General features: G+C 31.8%; 2 protein-coding genes across 2 annotated transcripts; both read right to left on the minus strand.

Annotated features, from left to right (window-relative positions):
- Window positions 1–4,385: 4,385 nt before the first annotated feature.
- Window positions 4,386–11,190, minus strand: LOC145034418 (protein SPA1-RELATED 2-like). Its single transcript, XM_078982823.1, has 8 exons — window positions 10,996–11,190; window positions 9,035–10,386; window positions 6,546–6,703; window positions 5,605–6,397; window positions 5,396–5,542; window positions 4,986–5,312; window positions 4,843–4,902; window positions 4,386–4,759 (listed from the first exon to the last, which is right to left on the minus strand). The coding sequence occupies exons 2-8, from the start codon at window positions 10,343–10,345 to the stop codon at window positions 4,568–4,570; spliced, it is 2,988 nt and encodes a 995-aa protein (XP_078838949.1). The 5' UTR covers window positions 10,346–10,386; window positions 10,996–11,190; the 3' UTR covers window positions 4,386–4,567.
- Window positions 11,191–14,824: 3,634 nt separating this feature from the next.
- LOC145034419 (uncharacterized) lies at window positions 14,825–16,977 on the minus strand. Its single transcript, XM_078982824.1, has 3 exons — window positions 16,283–16,977; window positions 15,303–15,837; window positions 14,825–15,208 (listed from the first exon to the last, which is right to left on the minus strand). The coding sequence occupies exons 1-3, from the start codon at window positions 16,854–16,856 to the stop codon at window positions 15,025–15,027; spliced, it is 1,293 nt and encodes a 430-aa protein (XP_078838950.1). The 5' UTR covers window positions 16,857–16,977; the 3' UTR covers window positions 14,825–15,024.
- Between the last annotated feature and the right edge of the window lie 9,949 nt (window positions 16,978–26,926).

Raw genomic sequence — 26,926 nt, forward strand, 5'->3', positions numbered from 1 at the left:
AGCTGAACGTTGTGGAGGATTGAGGTCAAATGATGCAGTCCAGTATTTAATATAAGTTGTTTGGGTTATTAATGATTATGGTAATAATATGACAGTCTTGATGTTGAAAGATACGACTTCATATTAAATCATTTGAAAAACAAGATGTAAGTGGGAAAAAGGTAAAAAGAAAAAAATAACTTACTTTTATTATTTTTAAGTCTTTTAATTTGTTTTAGTTATTATCTTTCTTTTAAACCTATTTGTATCAATAAAAATAGTGTAAACATTAAATCATATCCACCTTATCACAATATATTTAACACCAAAAACATATCTAGATATATTATCTTTCATCTAACTTTTATAGTTAAAAAGAAAAAAACAATTCTTATATTTAATAGTTTTTTTTTTCAAATATTTTTATCACATGTATCAATATTAGATACATATTCATACAATATAAATAAAAAATAAAAACGAATAAGTTTAAAATATAAGGACCAATTTGTACTACAAAAACTTTAATATTATATTTGGTGTTAATAAATAATATAACAGTATGTATAAGTTATGTATAAGTTGGAGCAACTTAATGTAAAATATGGATTTTGGTGTTGGATTGAAGATGCACTTAAAAAACCATCCTTTTTGTTTTATATAAAATTATGTTGTTCTATCAACAAAACTGCGTCTACATATATTCGAATAAGATAAATAAATGCAATTGTTAAACCACTTAAAAGGATATAATTGAAAAACTTAATCATAAAATCATAAAAATATATTGTATTTTTTTTATATTTTTAACACGTACTATTAAAACTAATCAAAATATCTGATTATTTAGAAAAATAGTGAAATTAACTAAGCTAACCAAATAGGTATTATTAACACTAATCAAAATATCTAATTAAAAAAACACAGTTCTACCAAATAAAATAATAATAATAAAATATTTATGAATTATATTCCGGATTTTGGAGTTAAAAAAAAAAATAAATAAAAAAATAAATAAAAAAACTCCTGATTTAAAAAACAAATAGGAATTTCGATAAACAATTACAAAGTTTGGAGGAAAATAATTTTTATAAAAATTTAACAAAAAGTTAAACAAACATAGTAAATTAGAAGTATATACGATACTAGAGCTTAAAATCAGACATCCGATTGAAAATTAGTAAATATTAAACACTTTGAAATGCACATTTTCGGGCATACAAAATAGATTTCTTTAAAAAAAATTGCAAAAAAATGAAAGAAAAGAACTCCAAAACTTAAAGAACTAGTCCGCAGTGGAACATTTGGAGAAAGTGATTATTTAAAAAAAAATGTTATTTTCCTTATAAAGCTCACTTTGAATGGTTAGTTTGGTAAATTTCCCTAAATTTTATATTCAACTTTGCAATGACATGTTGGAAAATTATACGAGAGAATTTCTTTTTACATACCAATCTAATATCACCCTACTACACGCCAATCTACTTTAATCTATTCCCAATGCAGTTTAATTTCCAAAAAAAATCTCTTTATTAATTTTTTTAGATTAGATCCTTATTTCTTTTATTAAAAAAAATTGACGTGCACAACATTTTTTGGCTGCCACAAAAACTTTAAGACCTCGTTGGTTTTTTTTTTTAATTTATAAAAACACTAACACAGGTCTTGGGTTTATTAGTTTTTTCTATTTTAAAAAAAAATACTACTAATAGATATATATATTTTTAAATAAAGTAAAATACAAAATTTAATCTTATTATATTTTTGTTCTTTATATTTTATCTTGTGGTGTTTTTTATTTCGCAATATATATATATATATATATATATATATATATATATATATATATATATATATATATATATATATATATATATATATCTTTGATTGGTATTTATTGGTTTATTAATATAAACAATTAATTTATTATTATAAAAGGATATCAGTTGTTTAGAATCATTAAAAAACATATTTAATAATCAAATAATAATTATGTTTTAGTTTTTAGTTGTTTAATATATTATTTAACAAATACATTTTTATGTATAAATAAAGAACTGATTGTAAAAACAAATTCATCAAAATAATATTGTTTTTATTTATCAAAAAGTATGCACCTAAGAAAAATGATGTAGTTTTTAAAATATAAAAAACCATCCCCAAGTATAAAGTTTCAAACGCTTGTAAAAAATATTCGTAACTTTTTAACAACTATAAATGTTTTCTAATAAAGTCTTTTTTTGTGAAAAAAAGTGTAAAAAAATATGTTCATTGGGAAAAGAATAAATATAAAGTTTCAAACATTGTAAAAAGTTTAAAGAGACTTGAAAAATGTAAGAAAATTTATAAAAATATGTGAAAACTTTTAAGTAAAAGCTCGTACAAAAGTTTTACAAGATTAAAATATCATAAAACATTTAAAGAAAACTTGAAATATGTGTAAGTAAAAAAAGTTTAAAAAAATGAAAATTATTAATAAAAAAGTTGTAAATCAATTTAAAAAGTATGATGTTTAGTTATAAAAAAGTCTAGTAGTAAATAAATTATATATATATATATATATATATATATATATATATATATATATATATATATATATATATATATATATATATTACAATTAATGATATTGTGGGTTTATGAAAAAAAACATAAAAAATTGATGAAAATTTGTTTTGAATTTTTTTTATAATACTATTTATATAATTATATTATAAAAACAATTTGTTTTATTTTAATAAAAAATAAGTTTAAAAATTAGTTAAAATAATAATTATAATATTAATATTAAAGTTTTAATGATTAGGTTATAATAAAGTAAATTAAAAAAGTTAGTAAAAATGATAACTATATCATAATGATTACCTAAAAAAAAGACTATTGGTATATGATGTATATAGGATGGTGTGTGTAAAGTAGGACCCAACTAAATCAAGAAAAAGTAAAATATTTAAATTCAAAAATAAAACTATTAATTCCAAATTATTATTATTATTATTATTATTATTATTATTATATTAAAAAAGTCACTAAGAAGAAACTATTGCAAGTTTAACAAGGAGAAGTTGTTGGAAAGGTGTACATTCGATAAATAGGGTGTGACGAATGTGTAGTTTTAAGGCCGGACAGAGTGGGGAGTAGGGAGAGGTGCGGGACGTTTCCTGCACAGGGAGGACACCGCACCGTGGGTGCGGAAAGGCTAGCACGGGAAAAGGGTGGGGGTTTGGGATCTCGCATTCTCACTCCTCACATGATTGGTCCGTTTATTTTTTTCCTTTCTTTTATCTTTTTTAATATTTATAAAATTATATATGTATTAAAAAAATATCTCAAAATTTATAGTTTTTAATTCCCTACGAAATGAGTATAATATATGTATAACATATATTTTTTTTAAAAGTAAAAAAATAACAATGGGAGTTTCAGACCCTTTCTTTGGATTTTAGGTGAGGGAAAGAAATATGAGGAAAAGAGAAGTATGGCCCACAAAAAGTAAAGGAAGTTTTCCTCCCACTCTTTCTGGTCTAAGAATATATTTAGGAGTAATGATGGGAATCAAAAGTATTAAATAGTATTATCACTGAATCTTAACAATAGAAAAAAAAATTATAATATCTTCAAGTAGCCAACAAATACTTTTGATTTTCAAAAAATACTTGGTTTAAAACTAGATGTATGAAAATTCAAAGATTGTATGAGTGTAAAAGAAATTTATAAAAGTATAACCAAGTTTAAAACCTTAAATAAAAAAATCAATAAAAAACTGAAAACGAATCTTGAAAAATATTATAAAAAAGTCTTAAAAAGATTACAGAAAGATAAATTTGTAAATCAAAATAAATTTAAGATGTACTTGCAACAAGATTTAATGTCCAGATCAAATTCGTAACAAAATTTTAAGTCTAAGCAAAAAAATATAAAATTAAAAAGAGAGTTGTCTTGTAGATAGTAGATAAATATAAATAAAATACGTTTGTTGACATTTTAAAATAATTCGTTTCAAAATTCAGTAATAACCCTATTAACATAAAGATCAAATTCCAGCCATAAATATCATTTAGTGAAATATCATTTACTATATGATAATTGATAAAAGCAGCCGTCGAAATTTCAGCAGCAAACATATGTCAAAATATACAACCTATCTATACTCAACTGCTTATAAAATATTTCACAAATTCGTTTTCATTTTTCCTTGCAGTGATCGAAACCAATCTGTTACAAAGAAAATTCAAAAAGAAACCAACCCCCAACCCTAGCTTCTCCAGAAACTTTTACTTTACAAGTCCAGATTTTTTTTATTTTTTTTTTTTTTTTTATGTTTATGTCATCCAATGCAATGCCACGTCATCATTGTCCTGTTCGACTCTTGCACTTTGACATGATTGATGTTTAGCAGGTGGAAGTAAGACAAACTAGAGTCTAGAGTAGTGTGTAAGTATAGATGCAGTAACAGTTGAAGTCAAAGTCAACCTTAGGATTTTGAGATATACAAGCCACTACCACTACGAAGTCAAAATTAATTAATTAATTATATATATATATAGCTTCGAAAAAAAAAAGTCAAACTCAAGATTTGGAGATTTTGTTAGACCATCTGTAAGAACTTGAGGCATCCACTGGAATTTGCAGCAACCACCATTTCTGATTTTTGTCTCCAACAGACGCTTGAAACAAACTGATTGCTTTCATTTTCAGTCTCTTTTCCAGAAATAGGATCAATAGACCCAAACTTGTGGGAAGTGATAGGTATAGGCAATGATCTATAATAAGCAAACACCTACAAACAGCGTAGTACATACAAAAATTCAAAAAAAAAAATCAAAATGATAAGAGAAATAGGGCATATGGGCATAATAATACCTCATTAGTTTCTGAGCCACATGCAATGTATCCATCAGCAACAGATAAACCAACAAAATTCTGAGAGAGAGATACAAAATCATTAAGAAATAAGAATATTAATATTATCATGAAGAGAAGGTGGTAAATGTAAATGTACATACCTTCTCATTAGTATGGCCTTTATAGGTTAAGATGCAACTGGTGGGTGTGGTTGATAAACAACCAGAATTGGCTGCTTTGTTAAGGTCCCAAAGCTTCAAGGTGTTGTCTGTTGATGCAGAAATTAGGGTTCCAGGATCCAAAAATTTCACAAAACTAACAGCTCTGTCATGGCCAGTCAAAGTACACAGAGGGGTTGAAATATTCCTCAGATCATAACAGTAAGTTGTATAATCAGCAGACCCAAAACACATCAAATGACTGGAGTAAGGCGAAAATTGGACTGAGCACACATTTGCTGCACTTTTGATTGTCGTCAAGCTCTTCTTCTACACATACATATCAAAAACCACAATCGTTTATATTAACTAAATAAAAGGGTAAAAAGGGGTATTAATATTATATTACTTACTTCATTAATGCTCCATAACTTCACAGTACAGTCATCACTTCCACTGGCTAATTTCATAGGATCTGCTCGAGAAAAGTCAACAGACCATGTCCGCCTTTCATGCTCCATATGATGAGAAACTGCTTCACCAGCTCCAGCGTCCCATATCTGTATTTATTTATTGTTAACATATGATTTAATTTTATAAGCAAATTGTTTTGAAATTATACCTTGACTACGCCATCATAGTCTGTTGAAGCAAGATAGTTTCTGATATAGTTGTTCCAACAAATACAGCTAATCTTTGATTTGTTTGACATTTCAATGGCTGGATAATGAATGTCAACAGAATCGCTCAACAGAGATTCAAAATCATAAACTTTTATCTTCTTCGAAACTCCAGCAGTTGCAATATAATCTTCATCACGATCGAACCCAAGTGAGCATATGACATTTCCCATACTACTGAAATCACCATTCCTTAAAATACCCTTCACTTCAAACTTACTATACCGAGCATATTTGCACAAACCATTGAAAAAGATTCCTAATCGGTCTGAAGGCTTGTTGTCTGCAGCTGCTTCCATCTTTTTTGGGCTGGGCCCCATCCCTGTATTTTTTATATTGTTTTCCCGACTTGTTAAAACTTCGTGTTCCTCCGTATCATAGTCCGGGATCTTTACGGTGGACCTCACGGAAAAGTAAGCATGTTCAAGATGATTCATATTGGCTATCAACCGTGATCCGCCATGGCTGGAACTAGATTTTAGTAGTTTATGCTGAGCTGGACCTGGAAAGGACAGTGAATTGTTTGGCTGTCTTGACATGATCTCTGAGATGTCGGATTCTAAGCACCTGATTTCATCAACTAACTTTGTGCCACATTTCTGCTTTTGTTCTTTTAAGGATGCAAGGAAATGCAACATTAAATCTGATTCAGCATCTTCTTGAGTAATGGATGATGACAGCTCTTTTATGGATGATTGTTGTATCCCGCTTACAAGCTGGGACTGTTGGATGTCTCTGATAAGAGGAGAGTTCATGTTTGTTACTTGTTAGGTTAAAAAGAGTTTATATATTAGACATATGATCCATACATGTGTCTGTAGTCGTCATATGTATGTATAAACAACATAATTCAGAAAAAAAAAATATATATATATATATATACCTAGTTGTTGGGCGTAATGATGGTTCGGGGTGAAGCAGCCAAAGACAAAATCCAGCTTCCTGGGGATTCTCTGACAGGAAAGATGGAGGGAGGATCCTCTGGCGAAGATCCATCATTGCAATAGCATGTGCTCTAGCAGATTCAAAAGAACCAAGTAACTGGAAAACAAGAACATGACATATAAGTTGCAAGCACTCAATTCTCTATCTAAACAAGGTTAAGAAGGATAACTATTCTAAGTGGCAAAGTGCAACATCCAATTCTATCCATGCATGTCTAGTTAGTGGGTAGTTATTTAGTATCAGTTTTTCCATTTCATGTATGAACATACAACCATGCTCTAATACCAGTTTGTGGTGTGAAGAAGCTCAACAACCAAAACTTTAACACTTGGGTGGTGTTTTTTCTTTTTTTTGCAAAAGCTCTTCCTGATCTCTTATAAATATATGTTTATAGAGTTGTATAAAATAACCAATTTTTATATTTTTAATTTTTTGCCACAAATGACCTCAAATTTCATAACTAACTTTTTTATTATTATTTTTTTTCAATGAATCTCTTTTCTTGTTTTGTGGTGTTGACATTTCATTATATAAAGTGATTTCAATGTGGGATCATAGTGAAAATATATGGTTATTTAAATTAAATATAAGTGATTTCATGTATATGGAAGTTAGGAAATTGCTTCCACTAGTGACTAGAGGCTACATGGTGTTTGGTACATATGATGTTAAGATCATGAACTTGTGACTCCATCAAAACAATTATAAAGGGACAAAGAACGGGTTCGATATATGTAATGTGAGTTGAAATGCTTATTAGAGAAGACAAAAAGGAAGAGAATGTTGATATGTGGCATATATGATTAAGCCATATGAATTATGACAAACTCAATTCGATGATCAAGAAACAAATGGTGTTGTCTTCCTCAATTTAAAGTTGGAAAAGATCTTGTTTGTGGTGGGTGCCGATATATGAAATCTCACCAACAGCCGTTTGAAAGTTCAAAGTACAAGTACAAAATACCCCTAGAACTTACATTGTGACGTATGCGGAGCTATTATGAAACCTTCAATCAAAGGCATTTAATACATGGTAATATTCATTACTCGCGTTACATATAGGTGCATTTCATGAATGAGAAGCCTTCAAGTGTTTTCCATGTTCCAAGAGTTTAAGCCTAAAGTTCAAAGAGAGACAAATCATAACATAGGTTGTTTGAGATCAGGCGATGAAAGGGAATATCTCGCATCAGAATTCACCGATTTTCAAAAGATACATAAAATCAGACGTCGGCTAAACTATCCAAACATGCATGCATGCACTCACGTGCTTGCCCTATCCGTATCTAAGTTTTATGTATAATCTTTCTTAGTTGAATTGGTCCGGTTAGTGGGTAGTTATTTAGTATCGGTTTTTCCATTTCATGTTAGTGGATAGTAGTGCGGCGTATTTTCAGTTCTTGTTTTTGCCTTATACGACCTTTGTAACTTGCATATATTCATACGTATGAACATACAACTTTGTGTGTTTTGCTCCTTCAAAAGCTTTCACCCTTGCTTAGATTCCTGGTTATGTGTACTAGAAAGGTTGTCTCTCAACAAGTTAACAATAAGAAGAAACCAAGATGCATGGTATTGATGGAAAAAAGGAAAAAATAAGATCCACTTACTTACTAAACTTAAAATATACCAACATTCCAAAATGCCCCATAGGTTTTTTTTTTTTTTTTTTTTTGCCACAGAGGGAGTATTAAATGAAAATAAGTAAGAGAGAAGTGTTTATATCTTAACCCCAAATCTAATTTAAGATACCAAACAATGAATGAACAAAGATGGTAACTCAACTGCAAGTCAAGCATTCAACTTAAATTAGTTCATGCTGATGTATTTTTTCCAACATGATGAGTCGCATGGTTTGTTAGTCTTAATGCGGGAAATAGTTGTAGACGAAGAGGAAGATTGAAACACTCAGGAAACTCAAAAGAAGAAAACAATCTTTGTTCTTTCCAAATAACAAGAATAAAGAAAAGAACAATTACACTTCGATACCCTAAAGAATAATAATAATAATAACAATCTGATTCCAAACTACCAACTTAGGTTAATACCAAAACGTTGTTTATGGCACGTGACAAAGTGTATGGTTGTAGATAGACTCTCTTATTGTCAGTCTACCTTCGTTTTCATTACTTAATCTGATCATTTGATTAACTTATGACTTTTTATTTATTTTTATTTCTGTCTAAATTTGGTTGTGGTATGATTTATCCCGGTTTATCTTCATTTTTTGGTTATCTTATTCTTGTAATCGTTTTTTTTTTCTTTTGGTTTTGCAGAAAAGGCTAATTGTGGACTGCATGATTATTTTCCAAGTTAGCACCACATGCCATAACTGCTATATTATTGTTAGTAACCGTTGCTATATATTCTTTACACCATTTATGAGCAAGATACACTGTAATTTATAGGTGAAAAAGCAATTCATACCTCAAATAGAAGAACACCGAGAGAGTAGACATTTGATGCTGATGTGGCACACATCCCTTTAGGATCCTCTGGACTGGCATACCACTGCTCTTCTAGCGGATCACCACCAAAGTTAGTCACCATTTGTGATGTAGGGGACCCACGCAGCAGATTGTTGGACATGCTTTGGATTGTATGTGTATTACTTCTTGTAGGGATACTCTCTCCATTGAATCCATATCCAGAATCTTGAGGAAAACCATTACCAGAAAGCATTGAAAACTGAGGCCACCTCCTGAAAGACTTCTGGTTCTCCACATGCTTTCTTCTTTTTGAGCTTTGGTTAGGACCAAGAACAAGATCATGTTCCAATTGTCTCTTCTCACTTCCATTATTTTCCACGAGAGGTGAAGAACCCAAGTACAGAACTTGGTTTGATGACATCAACCTGAAGCATGATGGGCGTAAGGTTTGCAAAGCCACACCTTGAGAATGAGATGAATCCACCAGATCAAGAATCTGTTTGAATACATAAAGGCTCTTGGATTTGTCTACCTTGTTATGACCAGCTTTCAGCCATTCTCTCAGACTCAAACTTTCATGAACATGAGAAACATTAACTTCTTTAATGGAATCAGGTGCTGACTTTGAATCCATCAAACCAGCATTTGGATGATTCTGACCACGAATATGAGCAAGAAGACCATCACGAGCTGGGCCATTGCAAATGACACCTTTACCCTTCAATGTATTTTTCACAAAATACTGAGAAAACCCGGATTGAGAAAGAATCTTTGTGCGAATCCCACCAGGAGATAACAACATATTGCCTGAAGTTGAAGCAGGCTGTTTGTCTTCACGGCGTGAAAGGTCAATTGTGTCATTTTGATTTTGGATTTGTTGGTTATTGTTCATGAGTTCTGGGAAGATAGTGGAGCCTGAATCTTCCCAAACACCGGTTATTTTCCCTTCAGATCTTTGATGCAGATGTTGCCATTTGATTTGTGCATTATGCATTTTGCCTTTCATGCTTGAGGCATCTATCTTCAAGTTCCCACTGTCATAACTTTTTACTGTTAATTCTTCAACCATAACCCCGGAATCATTCACACATCGTGGGCTCGTGCATGCATGTGCTGACGTGTCAACCCTAGCTGCGTTCTTTCCATCCAAAACATCTAAATATAAACCCATTGTGTTCTCCTGAACATTAACATCACCAGGTATAAGCATTTCCTGCATTTCAAGCATATTTGAGCTTCCACGCCTCAAGAACAGTTTGTTATCAATGTCAGTTACTGTAGTCCCTTCATTACCCACTAATTCATCCATTTGCTCAGACCAAACTTCATGAATTGGTGATGACTCTATTCCTACATAGAAATTCAATATCAAATGTCAGGAAATCTAGGTTTCAGAAAGTTAGATCTGGATTTAAAAGGAAAATGATGCACAAAAAAATTCAATTGCTAGTAGCAGATTATGTATTCACTGGATTAGACATAAATCTAGGGTTTTAAAAACGATACTTGCTACCTCTATACAATCAACAACCAGTTTATGGCTCACAATTCAAACCATAAAGAAGGACATCAAGAGAATGCTTAAATTGATGTTTCCAAAGCAAACAAAACCGAATCCAATTCCCCAAACATATATTTAAATCACAAGAACCCTAACTCAACTCCAACCACTTTTTTTCAATTTTTTAATCCCAATTACTTTGTATGGTCTTCAATCCTCGAGGATGTCATCAATCAATCTAAAACTCAAATTATCGAAGCTCCTCTACTTGTATATACATACATGGATTGCGCTTTAAAACCATCCGATAAGATTTCATAATACGAATCTAAACGTCTAAAGATAGTAATCAGAGTCAAAATTAGCCTATCAAGTTATACACAAATCCATGAGAACTTGAAAAAAAAAACACAAAAAGAATCATTGCATAAAACAAAAAGTATAATGCAATTCAATACCTTTGTCGTCCTAAACAAGAATTCGAGCAAGAACATATCGATTTAGAGAAAACTAGAACAAAAAATCAAGAAATTTTGGAGCCAAGGCTAAAATTAAAACCCTATTGAGAGGTTTTTTTACAATATTCTTTTAAACATGAAATTGCAAGAGATATCTTAAGGGGGGAGGTTTTACAGTTTTTCCTTTTATAATATTGTTTGTATGCAACTTAAAAATCAAAGCCAAAGCTATATAACCATTGACCAGCCATTACATTATGTGTTGACCAAAATGTTCACTCCTCTTAAGCCTTAACAAACCAAAAAATAGATAAATCCAAAATACCTTTTTTTTCTTACTTAAGTACTTATAATACTAGTTTACTAGTAATATACCTTTATTATATTTGATTGTTTAGTTCAGCTACACAATATTTTAAAATGATTTCTTAAAAACTATTATATTTTGACTATAAACTCTTAATAGAGTATTATTTAAGAAATCATTGGGTTTATGAATTAATTTAATGTGAGTAATATTTTATGAATATAAGTTCTTGTCTCAGTAATATTCTTTGGAAATGTGATTAACTTTATTAGGGTGAGTTATTTCTTAAATCTTCAAAACATTACAATAACATTCATGTTTGTTGTGATGTTTTAAAAATCACATAAATAAAAGTAGGTAATGTAGAAATTCTAAATGATGCTAAGAAAACAATTCCAATCCATGAAATGATGTATTAAATATATATAATAAAGTCTTATGATTAAATATGTTCGTTTAACATATAAATATTTATATTCAGCTCTTTTTCTAAAAGAATGATTTAACCCTTAGTGAAAAGAATAAGAAACATAAATCGGGGAGACATGAATATTATGAATAGAGAGATAACTGAATTTAGATTGGAATAACATAAAAATATAAGATAACATAAAGCTAAAAATAATAGAATATGATTGAGTGAAAGATAGTAATATAGTATTGAGTTGGTTAGGTTGTGACCAGAGATTTTATGTGGGCTCTGAACCACACACGTAGTCATCAGTATTAAAAAAGACCACCTGGGCCCACTCAACATCCACTTGAATCCAATCACAGCACAAACCATCCCAAAATAGGAAATAATTCAACAACTTGATCTTTTCATTTTCTGTGCAAATTATTTTATCATTTATAATAATTCCAAATTCAAATTAATCGCAACATATCTTTGGACCAAAAGCGATTGATAATACAAAACTGTTTTAATACTTAGGTTATTATTTCTTGATTTGGAAAATAATTTAATTGAAAACAGAAAAAATAACGCTCTTCAAGAAGCACCCAATATAAGGTTTTGACAAGGTTCGAAAATTTTTAGATAACAAAATTACACGAACAACAGAACATGATAAAAAGTACAAAGGTTGATGCGTGAAGTACAAGCTAGAACGGCTTGTAACTTGGCGTACGTAGAAGATATCAAGTTTTTGTCTTCTTGTTGAAATGTACCAAACATAAATGAGAACTTGTGGTGTTGATGTTGCAATTTGTCACAAAGTTAAATTTTTAGGACAACAAACGTAAGGGAGTGTTTTGTTTTTTTGGAATCTACCAAAATCTTAGGTGCCGTTTGGTTTAGACAATGTTTTTTTTTAATGTTAGAAACTTTAACTAAAAAACAAGCTAGATGTTAACAAAAACGAACAATATAGTTCAAAATTACATGATCAGGTTTTTTTACCCACACAATCCAGCTATGGTTGGCCTTAGTATTTCTATAATGTTGATGCCAAACATGGAAGATTTTCTATACTGTTTATGCCGGAAAACTATAGTGTTTCTATAAGACCACAAAACCCAAAGAATATCAAAAAACCGATTACAAGGCTTTCCGTTTGAATTGGACCAATAAATGCAAATCAATCCATTGAAACATATATGTGAAGTTTGAAAAATAAGGGATATCGATGTCTATCCAAACCCACATTAATTGTCATATCTCACGAGTCAAATCACAACTGAAGAATAAATGACCGACATTTTCTAAATGGTTAGAACAAATAGGACACGAAGTTGAGTCAATATCAATCCCTCTTTTATCCAAGTTCACTCGAGTAGGAAGACGATCCAGAACTAACCATCAAACAAAAATGTTGACCTTTATAGGAACAAACATGTGGATTCCACCTGGTAGGTATGTCAACAGTTGGAAGACTCACATTATCAATCTGGTTATCGCACTGATCTAAGTGTGAAATCATCCAATGGCTCCAAATTACACATCTCATCTATCCAAAGAATCAATGATGATGACCTCCACTAGCAAAGACATCAAAGCTGAGAGTTGAGTGCTCTCTTCACTACACCGAATATCACATCTTCAAGAAAATCTCCAATCCTGCATAAACCAAAAGTCTTTGACAACCACATTTTAACTGTTCGTAAGAACGAACAATCTAGGAAATGGAATCTGATAAAGAATTGAATATGTTGGGCATTGTAACCAAACTCCATATTTTGTTGCAAGAAATGGAATTGTAATGATGTAAAATGATATTAATTGCACTTCTTTTTTTGCTTAATTTTATTTTATTCTATAACTTATATGTAAAAATATATTATATAAATTATAAAAATTATAAATGATGGTGGTCGTGATGGTGGTGACGGAGGTGGTGGCGTTGGAGGTGGTGGTGGTTGGTGGTGGAGATGGCGATGGTAGTGGTGGTAGAGGTGGTAGTGATAATGATAGAGGTGGTTATGGTAGTGATAATGATAGAGTCGGTGATGTTTAAGGTGGTGGCGTTCGATATGTAGTCTTAAAAATAAACAATTATCATACTCGTAATCTTCAATAATTCCAGAGAGATTTTAATCCCCATATCTTTTAGAAAGTTGAACTCATTAAGGATCCAAGTGGATTCCTTCTGAAATTTCAAACCAAGCATAATAAAGTGTTGGATTTAAATTCCACTTTCTTCTCATTCCAAAAGACCACCTTATGGAATTGGGATTCAATTCCACCCTATAAAGATGTTTTAGTTGAAAATACTAAGAAAATTAAATTCCATTAGCGTCAATAAGGTTTCCTTAAGCGTTTCATTTTTCTACCATTTTGGTAAAAGACATTTTAATTTTAAATTTTCTCCTTACTTGTTAAAAAGACCAAACCACCACTTAAAAACTTTGTAATTATGTTTTATAATTAACTTTAGTATTTTTTTTTTGTTTAAAAATGTTTGGTTTTTTATTTTTATTATTAAACTTATGGTATAGAAAATGTTTCATAGGTTCTTATTGTGCATGAATAGATTTAGGTTTACTAATATTATAGCTTACTTTCAATATAAACAAACAAGAATAAGTAAAAAAAAAAAAAAAAAAAAAAACAACTAGTATACCATTTGTCATTTTTCACATTTAACATATTTACAACCCAAACATAAATACATAAAGTCTGTCAATTTAAAAGCATTGCATAAGAACTAAATGCCCCAAAGATTTGAAATTTGAATCACACAATATAGATCATAGATGTATCCATAAACAAAGGGAAAAAAAAAGTTTCATCAGTTCTTGTGTAGCTTATAAGTCAGAATGCACAATGATGGATCCTCAAAGACTTAATTTGAATCAAAGATGCACCAAAATGATCATATAATTGTACCACATAATCCACCAAACATGTGCATTTCCCAAATTGTAGTGATAGTGTGATATGCATACAATATAACTACACTAAGTACGAAAACATGCTAAAATGACGCATGAAAATGTGCCTAGAAGTCTGTAAAAAACCCAACTAATCTGTTAACTAACATAAGCTAAGATATTGTATGAAAATCAAACTTTAAGTGGCAATTTAGTTCAAAAAGTTGAAAACTTTTTTACAAAGAGATTTAAACCTCGGATTTCATATTCACATTTCACACCACACTTAACATATCCTAGTCAGAGTACTATTCTACTTTCCTATTTTGTTATAATGTTGATAAACTTCACAAAAACTTAAGATTTACAGACAATTCAACGATTAATGTATAGAAATCTGGTCTTTTTTCTTAACTTGTGGAAGGAGGGAAGAAAGGGTCATCTTTATTCTTGAATATATTAAAGATCTGGGCTGCATACTTTTTAGCAAGCATCCTACATTCATCAACATCACAAGGATTAACTTCTGAAGCTGTTTTTTTCAACTTTTGCTGTGGGTCCCCATTGATAAGCAACAGTGCCAGTTGGGTGATTCTAGAAACAACAAAAAAAGAGGAAACATAATCTTAATTGAGATACACAAAGTTTGACAATTAGGAAATAACAACTTGAAGATTCAAGATTGTACCTTGATTTATCAAAAAGTGGAAGAACAGTACGACTTTGTCTATGTAGAGCACAAATGGCATTCATACAAAGCTCATCATCTTTATCAAATTCTTCAAGCATCTCAGATTTGAATCTCCATTTTCCTTTTATCATCTTATTTCTAGCAATTATTGATTTGTATGCTCCATCAATGATGTTGGTATTTAGATCAGAAATGGAGGCTGGACTATCCAAGGAAGACAAGAGATTTCTTGGCTCAACTTTCTCCACACGTGGTGTGATTCCTGATGACTGAGGGGTAGAATGGGGATTTGAAATTATTGGCTGATTATACAAATCTTGAAGATTTTTCCTTTTTTGAGTTGCGGGTTGAATGTCATCAACAAAATCACTACTATACTTTTTATCTACTTCATTAGAACTCTGTTTTCTTTTCAATGTCGAGTGACACTTTAGATCATCATCATCATCAATCTGTATGATCTCTTGAAGCTTGGGTTCTGTTTTTATCTTGTTGTCCCCCTTTGCAACAAGCAATGGTGGTTCAATGTTTTCTGTGATACAGAAGAAGCAATTAGAAATCCTCCAAATTGGCTGATTTTAGATGCATATTAAATAGAAAATCCAAGATTTAAACAAACAATAGAAACCTGTTGTGTATCATTTGACAATTCAAGATAGAAACATATCAAGTAGCATTTTCATATCTAATAAATTTGAGTTTGAATGTAGACCAGTTATGTATCATTAGACTAACAATCTCTTTAAATAACAGGAAATGTAATTTGATTCTTATATCATTGGATAATCATATGCTTGTTGAAACTCGCTAAGGAATTTCTTAGGGCTAATCTTTGTTAGATTATGCAAATGCAGCATATCATATTCTGACTCCGACTTCAAATCACAATTAATGGTTAAATGACCATTTAAACACCCCTTAACAATACATTAACATCGTTGATATATCAAATCTATGCAGAAGTAAGAAATTTATACCAGCAGTAGAATTCTTTTGTTGGCTATTCTCCTGATTGATCGATGAAGATCCCGCTGAAGCTATCAATTCTTTGGCTGTTTTCTCTAACTTTAAAACCCTATCGTGTAAATCCGTCGATTGCTTCTTATAAAACCTAAGATCAGCCTCTTTCTTCTCATAATCGACATTCAGCTTCCTCAATCCATCAATTTCACTTTGTTTCATTTTCAACTCATCCTCTAACGCAGATTTCGAAACCCTACATTTCTCAGAATTCAAAACCTTAATCTGATCCTTATATTCCAAATTTTCCTTTCTCAGTGCGTCAACTTCCCTTTGTTTCTTTTTCATCTCGTCATTCAGCTTCTGATTTTTGATAGACAACACATCCTTCTCCTTTTCAAATGTTTCAGCCTTCTTCCTCAACTCATTACACTGATCCCTCATATGATCTTCACGCTCCACCAATATTTTTTCAACATCTTGAAACTCCGACGCTAAGAAGGATGATCGGAGGAGAGAAATGAGCTCCTTCACCGTCGGAGATGCTGCTGCCGACCCGCATTGCGCCATCTGGTTAGCCTCCGAACACATTTAACTAAAGTTTGAGACAACGAAATGGTTGAAAAGGGTAGAAATGGTGTAGAATACGAAGAGTGACGAATGCAAGCAGAGGACCCCTGAAAGAACGTATCTTCTCTGTAAAGGTTGCTTTGGTGTGGGACATGGAAGTTGTACGGTCCCTCAAGTAATACACAATTGTGGAAAAAAAACTTTAGAAAAAAGGTCTCATCATTTTCCAAGACGTTGATTCCTTTTGAAAAAACTTCGAATATCATATAGCACAATTGTTGATGAAATTCTTTTATTTATTTTAATTTTAACTACTTGACTATGAATATAAAATGTCATGATGTAATAAAATCAATTATAAAGTTAAAATATATATATATATATATATATATATATATATATATATATATATATATATCTATAAACATAAACATAAGTAATTAGAAATTTACTTAGGTGGTGTTCTTTTTGGAAAAAATAAAATATCTTCTATCTTTTTTCATATCTACATAATAAGGTGCAATAAAAGTCTTTTTTTAATGTTTTTAATCTTCATAAAAAAAATTGTTTGTTTTTTAAAATTTCTTTAAAAAATAGTAGGTTGGTGTTGGTGTTGATGATGGTAGAGAAGGTAAGAGTAGGGGTAGGGGTGGGTGGTAAATGTGTTAGTGGTAGTTTTATCTTTAATTTACTTATATAATAAAAAAGAATTAAAAATATTTAAATAATAAAAAAATTAAAATTGATATTAAAGATTAGTATTGATGGCAGAATTGTAACAACTAGTTTCTAGAGCGGATCGGTTTAGGGCATCAAAGAGTCAATGGTAAATTACACCAATCGTCCCTCGTGCACATGCCAGAAAGCGTGTTTAGTCCTTATTTTCAAAAATTAACTCCTACTGTCCTTCGTTTGCTTAAAACTTGCTAACTTCGTCCGTTATATGTGTTTTTTGTTGCGAATTTAGTCCATTCCACATTTGAAATGACCATTATGCTCTTGGATATTTATTTTTAGTTAATTTTAATATTCTTCATTATTATTAATTTAAAAAAACAACACTCCAATATCTATCTCTCTCATACGCGTGAAAATACCACCACCACCTTCGATGTAGTCTCTCTCTATCTCTCTCTCTCCATTCTTCTTCAATACAAAACACACACACAAGAAGCCATCACATTGACTTGAAGAACCTCGATTCACCTTCACGTTGACTTGAAGAAGCCATCAGACAACAAATTGAATCCTCAATGAATCTATTGTTGGATTAGTGTGTAAGTCCATAACTATTTTGGTATGTACTTGACCCGATGGTGCATGGTCCTTTTGGGTTGCCTTCACCAAAGCAACTTGATTGGAGAAATGAATAAAGAGAGAGAGGATAATATGATTTATTAATATGTTATAAGAATAATATATTAAAGGAGAAATCATATTTGTTTAATTAATATTGGTCAATAATTAATTAAGAATTAGTTTTGTGATCAAATGTAATTAATTAAACTAGAGGGGCTGATTTGTAATTATGTGATAGTTACAAAATAAGGTAAGGATTATCTTATTTATATGGTGGATGAATTTAAGGTTGGAAAGCCTTAGAATTCGAGTATGATAAGGATTCAAGGATTATCTTATTGGTTGCTTAATGGATAATCAACTAGATAAGAATAATGACTGAAACCCTATCTCTACACCTATATAAACACCCCTAGGGTCATGAATTCGTGTATCCCTTCCCAAGAGGTCCTAGATACGAATTCTAACCTCTCACCTCTCTCTTTATACCTTCTCCATTTGCTTATGGTGTTTTTGAGCCATTAGAGGAATGATACTTGTGACTCTAAGCATTCCAAAGTCAATCCAAGGTGGAGTTGTGATTGTTATTGCTATATAACAATCAAGGTATGTTCTTAAACCTAATTATATGTTAATGTTGATTTCCATATGTTAGAATTAGGGTTTATAGTCTTGGATTCAAAGCATGTACAATAGAGAAACCTAGATCCAAGCATTAGGGTTTGTATGAGCACATAGGATGTATTATGACCAAAACCCATCAGTGGTATCAGAGCCTAGCTTGGTTTCAATTTTATTGATGCATTGTATAACTGGAAAATCGTTTTTTGGGCTTTATGGCTGAGGAACTCGGCGAGTACCACAGTGTACTCGGCGAGTAGACCTCAACTCGGCGAGTACACTGTGGTACTCGCCGAGTTCGAGCGTCAGATAATGCTTATCTCGGGATTTCTTGCTGTTTTTGCATTTGGATAGTTACCTTATCATGTTAGATCAATATAAATCCGATTTTATGATATATATATATGACTATATTCTTGATCTAATTAAAGATAATTATCAATTAACAAGATAATTGTTTCCTTATGAGATAATTGATTAATTATTTTGAGTAAATTGATAAATTGTTTTGCAAGAAATCATTAAATAAATCAAATATGGATAATTATGTGATTAAATGTTAATTTAAAATTATTTGTTATTTGATCCTTGTTGTTATGAAAGGTTTCATATTTTCCCCTTTAGGTTTTATAGTTTAAATTTGAACCCAAAAGTTTTGAAGTTTTGAAATTTAAATAGTTAAAACCCTAATGTTTTGAAAAAGGTTTCAAAACTTGCCCTCAAGTTTTGGAATTTAAAAGTTGATTAAAAGGTTTAATTAGAAATGTTAAATTCTAAAACTCTAGTAATGTTTTGAAAAGTTCAAATCACACCCTTATGGTTTTATTAATTAATTAAGGAGTATAATTAAAAGAGGTTTAATAAATCCATAAAAGTTTAGGTTAACCATTTAATTGAATTAAAAGTGTAATTGTTAAAGTTAACCATATAGTATTTTAAAAGTATAAAATACACCCTATACTATAACATTAAAAGTCTAACATTATATATGTGTATGAGTAAAAGTCAGTCTTACCGTTAGTAGACCTCATTCACGAAGCTGGTCTATAAGGGGTGTTTAAGGAAATTGCCTATAAAATGGCGATTGAATGAGTATCCACTCTTACCCACCGCACTCTTGACTAGTGGAGGGTCGTTAGCCGAACGGGTAGGATAGGACAAAATCTTCCATTATAAGTATAATGAAATACAAAGTAACTAAATGTTTTTCTAATTCCCAATCTTAGTTACTTAGGCAAAAGTGAATTGATGCAATTCCATGAAATTACACTTTGTGCCCTTGCGAAGACGTTAGTGGAGCGTGTGTGGTTTACCGGCACACTAAATGGTTCTAAGCAAAGGTAGCAAAGGGTGACTCAATGTTTGTCATAGTTCGGTGGAGCGTGTGTGGTTTACCGGCACATCGAATAGGTGACTGTAACATGTGAGGGCACCATGTAGTTTGCATGGTTATTCACACCCGCTTTGTGATCCTCGGCATCCCAGTCACAAACAAGAGGGGCATATCGAGATTTAAACATGCCATTGAAAGTTCAATGAATCTCAAAGCATGTAGGAGTTTTCATAAATTTAAAACTTAAATTTCTTTTTCGTTTTTCATGGTGGAAATTAGTGAATCGTCATTCACTTACCTTCAAATATTCTGCAACTTGATTACGGCATCCCTTTTCTAGGTTGTAGCGTATTGTGTTGGGTTCTAGCCTTAGTATTTCATTTGGGTGATTTACCAAGGACTCAATCAATCAACTAACTTGAATTCGTTTTTCTCCCGATGTCAAAGTTTGACAACTATGGTCTTCTCAATCTCGTGGAACAAGCATTCCACATGAAGATGATATTCCACGATTCGATCGAGGAACAAGAAATCATGCTTCACTTCCTCCTCCTCCTCCAATTATTCTCCCTAACCCACAAGATTGTAAAATTGAAAGGTTCAATATCACTCAAGCCCTTTTGGCAAGTAAATATAAAGAGGGCAAGTCGGTGTGTGCACACGTCTTAGGGATGAAGTCACACATTGATAGGTTAAGAATGATGGGATCCGTTGTCGGTGAAGAGATGGTTGTTGATTGGGTTCTTCAGTCACTTCCTAACTCGTATAGTGAGTTCGTAAGAGAGTACTATATGATGAACCACGACGTGACACTTATAGATCTCACCTTCATGCTTATTGCTGCTAAATCAACAATGGTTTGGCGCAATAGAAAAGCAAAGTTGATTGGTGAATCTGCCTTCAAGACCTCTATGGATATAGACAATGGCAATGGAAGACATGCAATGATCGAAAAGTTTGATCATAAGTGAAAGGCGATGTCTGAAGTAGTTCCATGTGTTGTTCCAAAAGAATCAATTTGCTTTTATTGCCAAGAGAAGGGGCATTGGAGACGAAGTTGCCCTATTTACCTAAGAGATCTAAGAGATGGGAGAGTCAAAAGTATGACTACGCTTTAGGTAAGAATCCACTATCTAACTCCATTAAGTTCCTATTCATTAATTCTTAATACATGATGTGATAAGATTGCATTTGAATGTTTTGAAGGATCGGTGAAAAGAAAGGAAGCTTGATAAGAGAGCAAGATGAATCTAATCACAAGTGATGGATCTCGATCGCATGCACTTGAAGATTGGATTTTGAGCTTAGATAGTTATGATAGAGTTGTTAGAAATTTTCCTTTTACATAGTTTTCAATAGATTTTGCATTGTAAGGACAAATGTTTTTCCGCTGCTTTTATAAATAAAACAAATTTTGTTTAACTTATTTATTTGTTTACTTCCTTGCAATGAAATTGTTATGAAAATTGATGTTTGCATATTTCTACAATGAATGGATATGATTCTTAGTTATGTTATTTATTGAAATGTCAAGAATTTACCAAATAGGGAGAGTTTCTCATCGCCCAAGTTTCAATTGGACAGAAACTTGGAATCATGCAACGTGGATGCACGATGAATGAGAAATTACGTATTTGGAAATTAGACTAATTCATTGACAAAGTGTCAAGTGAAGGACTAGGAGATCGAGTACACAAAGTTGTGTGTTGATCAAGTTCACCATAAGGGTAACAAAGATATTCGTCATGATTTACTAAAGGCTTAGTAAATATGATTACACTTACAAGATTAAGTGTAATTTTGAAGTGATTAAAGGGTTTAGATCAATAGCAAAACGAATAAGAAGAATCAAGTAGGCAGAAAGATAAGAGTTTCTCCATTCTAAGAAGAAGGGAGAGTAGCTTTTATGCTTTATGATAGGTCTTAATGATTAAGAACCATATCTCAATTGATCCTCTAATGAGTCTTGGTACAATTGTATGTCCAAGAAGAGGAATCAAAGTTTGAAGAAATGGTCAAATCAAGAAGTCAATCATACTTCGTTTCAATAACAACTCTTAAAGTTAAGATTGTGACATGTGAGTGAAAAGTATTAAAGGTTTATAACATTCATCAAATGTGGAAAGTTGTGATGTCTTGGATAAGACAAAAGACCAACTAGGACCAATTTGTGAAGTGTTTTGATAAAAACTACACTAACTCTTGAATATTTGTTTGTCAAGAAATGTTTATTGACAAAAGAATCTTATATGTCAAGGAGTCAGTGGGAGTCTTAATAGTCTTGAAAAGTTTCAAGAACAAATCAAATAAACCTTATCGATTATCACTAGCACACGAGTTGAGGTTTACAACCTATCGTGAAGACATTATTTTGTTTCTGTGCCAATCCAATCGAGTTAATTATGCATGTGAGTCCTATGAGTTCTCATTTGAATGCATAAAAGGCAAGGACCTTGATCAATGGAAAGTACATTGATAGGAAAAGGTGAGCTGCTTAACTACTTGGAAAACGTGGTGGGCAGCTGTGCTACCATAAGGCAAGAAATCAAGATTAAGGAAGTTCGATCCATATGAGTTTGAATTTGTCGTAAACTTTGGTTTTAACAAATTCACATGGATAGGAACACATACACCGTTTAAATCTAAGTGTCATAAGATTTCCTCCTTCATGAAAATGATTGTGAGAAAATGCTTTCACTAAGAAAGATTTTAAGAAGATAGTGATTGTAAAATTGCATTCTCGAATTTGATCATGGTTACGGCATCCCTTTCCATAATTTGAATTGTGAGGTTTGGCAATTAGTCTTAATTGTTAAGACACACATATGAACTATCTAAGGCAAAGGTGTATAAGTTCAAGAAGCCTTGATAAAAGATTATCAAAGCACTAAGTATTAGAAACATGGACTTAAGAAATTCAATAGGTATTGTTTTTCTGAAAGTTAAGATGTTTATGAATACATGTCGAAGCTAGTGGGAGCATAAGTGTTATGTTTTATAATAATCATCATGATAGTGGGAGCATAAATTTTATGATTGTATGATTATTAAGGCACGTATTGCATAGTTGGCAATATTAATTATAGAAAACAAGAGTCATACTTTGCAAAGTTGTAAGAGTTGAAAGGTTGTTTTGCTATAATTAAGGGAGAGAATATTATGCTTCATTTCAAATCTAAAGGATTAGGTTGTGGAATGTTAATAAATTTAGTCAAAGTTACATAGTGTGTTCTTAAAATTTCGATTATGATTACGGCATTCCTCTTCACAATTCGAATTTTGAGAACATAGAAAATAAAACATTGTGCGTCGTGTCCCATACGCTTCGAGTATAGGATCGATTGCAAATGATTTAATGTTTGACCATTCTAAAATTTTCCAAATGTCTAGTGCATTTAGAGGGAAAAGGGACTAGAATTGGTTTTGACTAAAATAATTAAACAACTATCAAAGGACAATCCAAAGTTCGACGAGGATTGGTCGCTTGTGAGTAGTTGGAAGTATAGTATTGGAAATTATGGAAATGTTTCCATATTGGATGGACAATATCGACATCATTACGAATAGATAAGATTCTATTAAGAAATTAGTTGTCATATGGAAAATATGGAAGCGTGTCCATATTGGGAAGTAAATATTGAAAATTTATGTCTAGATTAGAAACTTTTATGCAAAAGGATGTTCAAAGGAATGTACTTTGAGTGAGAGACATCATATCTAAGGAATTGTCTTGTAACAATCTCCGATAGAGGAATTTGTAATATCATTGGCAATAGTCTTTGAGACTTTGGTGCAGTGACATTACAAAAGGATCGTTGCATAAAGTGTTAGAATCTAGTATATTCTATAAGTAACAAGAATTTGATATTCTTACACTTAAGAAAATGGATTTGGAGTTGTGAAATGAGAATGATTGGAAATGTGTTCAATTTGTCTATTTCACAAAAGTAAGAACCATAGGTAAACATTGTGTGCATGCTAGGAGCATGGGACAAGTGTAATAATTCAAGTAAGAAGTTGATTACCCGAAATGACAAATAATGAGTAATCGATATGGTGATAAATAAAACGTGTTTTGTTTATACTCAAAGGGTTGAGGCCATATGGGATTAGTATTATTCTTGTGTTTCACCTTGCATGTTTTGACTTCCAGAATAATTGAGTTTATTAAGAATAATCGAATTATTCAAACGGGCCACAGTCGTTCATATGTTGGAAGTAGATATGAATGAAGACTGTCATGAATTGGTGTGTGGATTGTCTAGAAAAGTATTGGACATAAGCAAATGTTTGCTGCAACGTTCATGAGTGCTTATGAATATGATTTGAGCATTGGATTAAACCCACGCTCACTTGGATCACTATCTCGAGTGATTAGTGAGACGATAACATCTTATATTCTTGAAACCGAGATGTGTGAGTTGTATCTTGCTAATTGGTTGCACATTGATAATATGTAAACGCACTAGTAACTTGGTGTTATAAAACATATTGTTGTGGGTGATTTGGTTAGTAAGTGCAAGCAAGCATTGTATCAAAGTTTATCCGTTCCTTTTATCCAAAGTAGGATAAAAGCGATATCTTTGGGCCCCTCGATGGTTTAGTGATGACATACGTAAATGCTCGGTTGGGCTAGGGCTAATTTGATTTGTTCAATTAGTCTGTCGTCATAAATCAGAAATCGAGAAGTAGTACAAAGAGAATGATTAGAAATCATATCTCATACGATATCTAGAATGGAGGAATATATGATCCCTTATCTAAGGACACGCGTATCTGATATGATCAGAGTTGACAGCGGCTTTGGAAAGCTACGATTGCAGATCGGGATCTGAAGTCATACGCAGAATAGTTGTTAGACTTATCCAAGTGGGAGACTGTTGGATTAGTGTCTAAGTCCATAACTATTTTGGTATGTACTTGACCCGATGGTGCATGGTCCTTTTGGGTTTCCTTCACCAAAGCAACTTGATTGGAGAAATGAATAAAGAGAGAGAGGATAATATGATTTATTAATATGTTATAAGAATAATATATTAAAGGAGAAATCATATTTGTTTAATTAATATTGGTCAATAATTAATTAAGAATTAGTTTTGTGATCAAATGTAATTAATTAAACTAGAGGGGCTGATTTGTAATTATGTGATTGTTACAAAATAAGGTAAGGATTATCTTATTTATATGGTGGACGAATTTAAGGTTGGAAAGCCTTAGAATTCGAGTATGATAAGGATTCAAGGATTATCTTATTGGTTGCTTAATGGATAATCAACTAGATAAGGATAATGACTGAAACCCTATCTCTACACCTATATAAACACCCCTAGGGTCATGAATTCGTGTATCCCTTCCCAAGAGGTCCTAGATACGAATTCTAACCTCTCACCTCTCTCTTTATACCTTCTCTATTTGCTTATGGTGTTTGTGAGCCATTAGAGGAGTGACACTTGTGACTCTAAGCATTCCAAAGTCAATCCAAGGTGGAGTTGTGATTGTTATTGCTATATAACAATCAAGGTATGTTCTTAAACCTAATTATATGTTAATGTCGATTTCCATATGTTAGAATTAGGGTTTATAGTCTTGGATTCAAAGCATGTACAATAGAGAAACCTAGATCCAAGCATTAGGGTTTGTATGAGCACATAGGATGTATTATGACCAAAACCCATCATCTATAACCTACATCACAAGGTAAATTAGCCCCCGCCGACTTACACCATCTATGAGGAATATGAAGTGGTGGTGGACGGAATCCTCCTTGATCTGGTGACGGTGGACATCACGTTCCTCAATCTGATTCCGTTAATCAAAATCCTCTTTCTTCTCCTGCAACTCGTTAGTTCCATTTTGCAGGTTTAGGGTTTAGTTAGGGTTGATTTGCAAGTTTAGGGTTTGATCTTTGAGGTTTGATTTTTCCGATTTGTAGGTTTGGGGTCTCGTCGGATCTGTGTGGAGGAAAGGGGTGGGATGGTTCCAGAAATTGAAGTCAAAATCTTAGTCATACATTGGTGGTTGTCATCGGTCTTGAGCAATCGACGAGTTCAGACCATGGATGGTGACTGGAGAGTCCATATCGGGGAGATTTATGTGACATTTATAAAATCACATATTGCAGGGGTAGAAACGGGCTCCTGGGATTCACCGGTGGAAATTTTTTGTTGGTTTGAGATACGAATGATCGTCAATGATGTATCAATTTTTTGAGAGATTATTTTGGTTGCGGATGTATCAATTTCTTGGTTTAAGGTCTTGAAGAGGATTTGGAGTCGTGGAGTAACGGATTTGATTTCTTGAGAGATTATTTTGTTTTTTTAATTTAAAACTGATAAATAAATAAAAAAATGAAAAAAGACATTATTAAGGGTAAAATTGTCATTTCATGTCAATAGGGACTAAGCATGCAAGAAAAAAAACAAACCATGGACAGTCCGAGTTAATTTTTGAAAATATGGACTAAACACGCTTTTTGGCATGTGCACAAGGGACGATTGGTGTAACTTACCCAAGAGTCAAAGGCATGACTTTGGGGAAAATAGGTGTCATGACGTGACCATAGGAAGGTCACGATGTGTAAACGTATATAATAAGTTAGTTCAAAGTCATTGATATAATTTGTTGTATAGATTAGATCCTAGTATCTAGGACCTATTGTTACTTCTTATTTGGAGCCTCATGTAAGTATCTAGGATCTATTGTTGCTTCTTATCTGGAGCCTCATATATATATATATATATATATATATATATATATATCAATTGAATCCCATTGGGATATTTACACCAAATACTCTTTTTCACTTGGTATCAAAGCTTTGATCTCTTAAAAAACCTAA

Source organism: Lactuca saligna, chromosome 3 (genome assembly GCF_052625555.1).
Source record: "Lactuca saligna cultivar CGN05327 chromosome 3, ASM5262555v1, whole genome shotgun sequence".
Taxonomy (NCBI): domain Eukaryota; kingdom Viridiplantae; phylum Streptophyta; class Magnoliopsida; order Asterales; family Asteraceae; genus Lactuca; species Lactuca saligna.

Coding starts and splice junctions, on each gene's coding strand:
- LOC145034418 (XM_078982823.1), bottom strand. CDS start 10,345: ATGGATGAATTAGTGGGTAATGAAGGGACTACAGTAACTGACATTGAT. Junction 6,398..6,545: donor TCATTACGCCCAACAACTAG/GTATATATATAT, acceptor TCCTCTTATCAG/AGACATCCAACAGTCCCAGC. Junction 5,313..5,395: donor AGTTATGGAGCATTAATGAA/GTAAGTAATATA, acceptor ATGTATGTGTAG/AAGAAGAGCTTGACGACAAT.
- LOC145034419 (XM_078982824.1), bottom strand. CDS start 16,856: ATGTGTTCGGAGGCTAACCAGATGGCGCAATGCGGGTCGGCAGCAGCA. Junction 15,838..16,282: donor ACAAAAGAATTCTACTGCTG/GTATAAATTTCT, acceptor TCTGTATCACAG/AAAACATTGAACCACCATTG. Junction 15,209..15,302: donor CCACTTTTTGATAAATCAAG/GTACAATCTTGA, acceptor TGTTGTTTCTAG/AATCACCCAACTGGCACTGT.